The 5,917-nt window shown below is 42.7% G+C and overlaps 1 protein-coding gene across 1 annotated transcript; it reads left to right on the forward strand.

The window, feature by feature from the left end:
* Positions 1-1,370: 1,370 nt before the first annotated feature.
* On the forward strand, positions 1,371-5,574 carry LOC132493310 (UDP-N-acetylglucosamine--peptide N-acetylglucosaminyltransferase 110 kDa subunit-like). Its single transcript, XM_060103675.1, has 2 exons — positions 1,371-4,752; positions 5,484-5,574. Exon 1 carries the CDS (start codon positions 1,371-1,373, stop codon positions 4,509-4,511), a length of 3,141 nt encoding a protein of 1,046 aa, XP_059959658.1. The 3' UTR covers positions 4,512-4,752; positions 5,484-5,574.
* The last annotated feature ends 343 nt before the right edge of the window (positions 5,575-5,917 follow it).

Consider the following 5,917-nt stretch of genomic DNA (forward strand, 5'->3'; position numbering starts at 1 on the left):
ATGAACCCGTGTCCCCTGCATCGGCAGGCAGACTCTCAACCACTGCACCACCAGGGAAGCCCTGGAGTATATTCTTGACAGAAGGAAATGTCCGTTTTGACTAAGCATTGAAGAAAACTGAATCTTTGACTTATCTTTCACATGCCTGATGATTGAAATAATTTTCCACAGAATAACTTCTGGTTTTATACTTTTCAGTTCTTTTTTTCTTCTTCAAATGCACATGCTTTGAGAGCTGTGAAGTGCAAGACATGGCTATATTGTAAGGTGGTTTTTGTCCTTACGCTTCTGTGTCTTGTGCTAGTTAAGTCAGTAGAGTAGTCAGTAAGAGTACTGGAAGTTATTCCTGTAATGGGATATTATATAGTCAATTACATATGGTGGTGTCTGAAAATCACATAATAGCCTCACTTAAAACATCTCCTTAGCCAGGTTTCAAAAAAGCCTGTGACCAATCCAATATGATCCAACATAGCAGACTATGATAGAAGGAAAATTGGCAAAGAAATAGACGCTGGTCTTACCTGATGGAAGTTAAAATATCTCACTTTTGACAATTTTGCAAAAACCTATAATTACATGAACTAATTTCTAGGGTTCTTCGTAGGACCTAAAAAGGAACCCATAGAGTTGTGGAACAACAATAGAAGCTACTGTGATGAGAAGCCCCGGCACCACAACAAAGAGTAGCCCCTGCTCACCTCAACTAGAGAAAGCCTGCACGCAGCACTGAAGACCCAATGCAGCCAAAATAAAAATAAATAAATAAAAATAAATAAATTTATCTTATAAAAAGTAATACTCAGGTTTGAGTCATGAGAAATTTATGAGGAGAAATTAGCTAATGTTTTCAGAACTTTTAAAATATCAAACTCGGTCTCTAAGATTTTAGCATCATATACAACATCGGTTACTTATTAGTGGTTTCGGAAGGCCAATTTAAAATTTTCTCATCTTACTGTATTGAAATTCATGGGCCTAATGTTTTCCACGTTGACTATATGAATGATGAAGAAAAGTCAATCATGTATTTCATTTCCAACTGGACAGAAAACAATATTTTAAAAAGTGTTTGGACTACTGACTTGATTTCTTGTAAGGCAAATGGATAGGTAATTTTTATTCCCTGATTAGGAGAAAAATGGTGGAAGAGGGCAGGGTTAAGAATTAAGATTTCAAGAGCATGAGAGGTAGATGGCCAACCAGAGTTCCTAAGGTTCGGTGCCTGTAACTGTTGCTGCCGCTTAAGCCTGCCAAAGCAGTGGTACGGCTGCTGCGCTTGTGTTTGCTCCCTCTAGAAACATTCTTGCCAGTAGTGGCGGCAGCGGGACTCAATTACCCCCTTTTTTCACTCTCTCCAGAAGCTCCAGATGGCGTCTTCTGTGGGCAACGTGGCCGACAGCACAGAACCAACGAAACGTATGCTTTCCTTCCAAGGGTTAGCTGAGTTGGCACATCGAGAATATCAGGCAGGAGATTTTGAGACAGCTGAGAGACACTGCATGCAGCTCTGGAGACAAGAGCCAGGCAATACTGGTGTACTTTTATTACTTTCATCTCTACACTTCCAGTGTCGAAGGCTGGACAGATCTGCCCACTTTAGTACTCTGGCAATTAAACAGAACCCTCTTCTGGCAGAAGCCTATTCGAATTTGGGGAATGTGTACAAGGAAAGAGGACAGTTGCAGGAAGCAACTGAGCATTACCGGCATGCATTGCGTCTCAAACCAGATTTCATCGATGGTTATATTAACCTGGCAGCTGCATTGGTAGCAGCAGGTGACATGGAAGGGGCAGTACAAGCTTACGTCTCTGCTCTTCAGTACAATCCTTATTTGTACTGTGTTCGCAGTGACCTGGGGAACCTGCTCAAAGCCCTGGGTGGCTTAGAAGAAGCCAAGGCATGTTATTTGAAAGCAATTGAGACGCAACCGAACTTCGCAGTAGCTTGGAGTAATCTTGGCTGTGTTTTCAATGCGCAAGGGGAGATTTGGCTTGCAATTCATCACTTTGAAAAGGCTGTCACCCTTGACCCCAATTTTCTGGATGCTTATATCAATTTAGGAAATGTCTTGAATGAGGCACGGATTTTTGACAGAGCTGTGGCAGCTTACCTTCGTGCCCTAAGCTTGAGTCCAAATCATGCAGTGGTACATGGCAACCTGGCTTGTGTATACTATGAGCAAGGCCTGATGGATCTGGCAATAGACACCTACAGGCGAGCTATTGAATTGCAACCACATTTCCCTGATGCTTACTGCAACCTAGGAAACGCTCTCAAAGAGAAGGGCAGTGTTGCTGAAGCAGAAGATTGTTATCATACAGCTCTCTGGCTGTGTCCCACCCATGCAGACTCTCTGAATAACCTAGCCAATATCAAAGGAGAACAGGGGAACAGTGAAGAGGCAGTTCGCTTGTATCGTAAAGCATTAGAGCTCTGCCCAGACTTTGCTGATGCCCATTCAAATTTAGCAAGTGTATTGAAGCAGCAGGGAAAACTGCACGAAGCTCTGATGCATTATAAGGAGGCTATTCGAATCAGTCCTACCTTTGCTGATGCCTACTGTAATATGGGAAACACCCTATGGGAGATGCAGGATGTTCAGGGAGCCTTGCAGTGTTATACTTGTGCCGTTCAGATCAGCCCTGCATTTGCGGATGCCCACAGCAATCTGGCTTCCATTCACCACGATTCAGGGAATATTCCAGAAGCAATTGCTTCTTATCGCACTGTACTGAAGCTTCAACCTGACTTTCCTGACGCTTATTGTAATTTGGCTCATTGCCTGCAGGTTGTCTGTGATTGGACAGACTATGATGAGCGAATGAAGAAGTTGGTCAGCATTGTGGCTGACCAGTTGGAGAAGAATAGGTTGCCTTCTGTGCAGCCTCATCATAGTATGCTCTATCCTCTTTCTCATGGCTTCAGGAAGGCTATTGCTGAGAGGCATGGGAACCTCTGCTTGACTAATATAGGTGTCCTTCATAAACCACCGTATGAACATCCAAAAGACTTGAAGCTCAGTGATGGTCGACTGCGTGTAGGATACGTGAGTTCTGACTTTGGGAATCATCCTACTTCTCATCTTATGCAGTCTATTCCAGGCATGCACAATCCTGATAAATTTGAGATATTCTGTTATGCCCTGAGCCCACATGATGGCACAAACTTCCGAGCGAAGGTGATGGCAGAAGCCAATCATTTCATTGATCTTTCTCAGATTCCATGCAATGGGAAAGCAGCTGATCGCATCCATCAAGATGGTATACACATCCTTGTAAATCTGAATGGTTATACCAGGGGTGCTCGAAATGAACTCTTTGCTCTCAGGCCAGCTCCTATTCAGGCAATGTGGCTGGGGTACCCTGGGACTAGTGGTGCACTTTTCATGGATTATATCATCACTGATCAGGAAACTTCACCTGCTGAAGTTGCTGAGCAGTATTCTGAGAAACTGGCTTATATGCCCCATACTTTCTTTATTGGTGATCATGCTAATATGTTCCCTCACCTGAAGAAAAAAGCCGTCATCGATTTTAAGTCCAATGGGCACATTTATGACAATCGGATTGTGCTGAATGGCATCGACCTCCAAGCGTTTCTTGATAGTCTATCAGATGTGCAAATAGTCAAGATGCAATGTCCTGATGGAGAAGACAACGCAGACAGCAGTAATACAACTCTTAATATGCCTGTCATTCCTATGAATACTGTTGCAGAAGCAGTTATTGAAATGATTAACAGAGGACAAATTCAGGTTACAATTAATGGATTCAGTATTAGCAATGGACTGGCAACTACCCTGATCAACACTAAGGCTGCCACTGGAGAGGAGGTTCCCCGTACCATTATTGTAACCACACGTTCTCAGTACGGGTTACCGGAAGATGCCATTGTGTACTGTAACTTTAATCAGTTATACAAACTTGACCCATCTACTTTGCAGATGTGGGCAAATATTCTGAAGCGTGTTCCCAATAGTGTACTGTGGCTGTTGCGTTTTCCAGCAGCAGGAGAAGCTAATATTCAACAGTACGCACAAAATATGGGCCTTCCCCCGAACCGTATCATTTTTTCCCCTGTTGCTCCTAAAGAGGAACATGTTCGGAGAGGCCAGCTGGCTGATGTCTGCTTGGACACTCCACTCTGTAATGGACACACCACAGGGATGGACGTCCTTTGGGCAGGGACCCCCATGGTGACTCTGCCAGGAGAGACTCTTGCTTCCCGAGTTGCAGCTTCCCAGCTCACTTGTTTAGGCTGTCTTGAGCTGATTGCTAAAAATAGACAAGAATATGAAGAGATAGCTGTGAAACTGGGAACTGATGTAGAATACCTGAAGAAAATTCGTGGCAAAGTCTGGAAGCAGAGAACATCTAGCCCTCTGTTCAACACCAAACAATACACGATGGAACTAGAGCGGCTCTATCTACAGATGTGGGAGCATTATGCAGCTGGCAACAAACCTGATCACATGATTAAGCCTGTTGAAGTCACTGAGTCGGCCTAAATAATGACTGTGTGCCCAGGAGAATTACCCCTGTAGCTGAGCCTCAGCCTTCTGGGGGAAAGGGAACTACTTTTTCAATATCATGTTGCAGATGGGTGACACACAATGATAAGAAATAGCACAGCCAGACTTGCTTCCTGCATGATCATGACAGGGAGAGACACAAGAGATGGGAAACTGCTGTTCCACAAGGAGATTCCATCGAATTTTGCCGCAGCCAGGTGTCTGGAAGGTCTGGAAGGTAAGTCTGGAAGGTCTGATCTCCCTTGGTCTTCCAGGGGATGGATGGTTAGTGTGGAAGGGAGATAGAGATTGCCCAGCCGTTTTGTGATTATCATGGATGGATTGAGTCTTCTGAATTAATTTTTTTCTTTCTATTTTGGGTATTGGAGCTTTTAAAAGTGTTTGGTTTCAGGTATTTTTATTCATGTGAAGTGTATATGATTCTATTGAGATCAGGTGTTAAGCTGAAATATTCCTTGTTTTAGTTTCTGAACTCTACAGATAAATGGGGACTTTGCTGGTGTAGTCTTTTTCTAGGTTTTATAAACCGCTTGAGCCTGTATCAGTCATTCTAGTGTCTGACATAACGTTTGGAACTCTCAGTGCTTTGTTGGTTTGTAGATGATGGCTTCAATTCTTTTTCTGGTCCGTTTCCTTCTTCCCTTCCCCCCACTTTAAAAATTCTCCTGTAACTTGGCTAACAAAAAACCAAGTCTGATTCAAAACCTCCCAGAGTGTTTCTCTTAAACACATCATCTGGTGCCAAATGAAGATTCTTAGGAGTGCTTATTAATTATGAAGGGCACAGTTGTGGTACTGTCACTGATGATAATAATAATGGATTTTTGGCCTAGAGTTTTGTCCTATTTCACCAGTGTTTTACTGTTGACTGCCCCTCTATGCTGCTTCCAGAAGTGATAGTGTGTGATAAGATGTTTACTTTCATTTCTAAAGTTTGTTTTGTTTTAGGTGAGTCCTGTTCTTCCTTTTTCTTTCAGCAGAAATGAAATTCCAGGTAAGTATAAGTATTCAAATATTTGATCAGTAATTCACAGTTATCTCCAGTACATTAAATAACTTTCATCAAAAAATATGTTATAGGTAAAAAGCTCTGAAGGACCAGCTATGTATATGATAATTATGTTTCAGGCCTTCTAGGGTATTATATATAATAACTTGTCTTCTGGTCGTGGTCTTGAAGTCTTTATGGATCCAGCCTCAGTAGTAGCGAACTGCACTGCTACTTGGTTTGGAGTACAAATTAGACTTTAACCCTCCTGGAGGTAGAGTTTTTGGTATTGAAAACCATAGGAATGAAATTATTGTATTTCAACAAAGGATCGAGGGCTTGAGGCTTAAACAAGCCAACATATGTGTGGGAAGCAGTCAGCCTTGAGAGCACC

Source organism: Mesoplodon densirostris, chromosome 7 (assembly GCF_025265405.1).
Source record: "Mesoplodon densirostris isolate mMesDen1 chromosome 7, mMesDen1 primary haplotype, whole genome shotgun sequence".
NCBI classification, from domain to species: Eukaryota; Metazoa; Chordata; class Mammalia; order Artiodactyla; family Ziphiidae; genus Mesoplodon; species Mesoplodon densirostris.

Excerpts from the sequence above, each read along its gene's own strand:
- LOC132493310 (XM_060103675.1), top strand. The coding sequence starts at position 1,371 with ATGGCGTCTTCTGTGGGCAACGTGGCCGACAGCACAGAACCAACGAAA.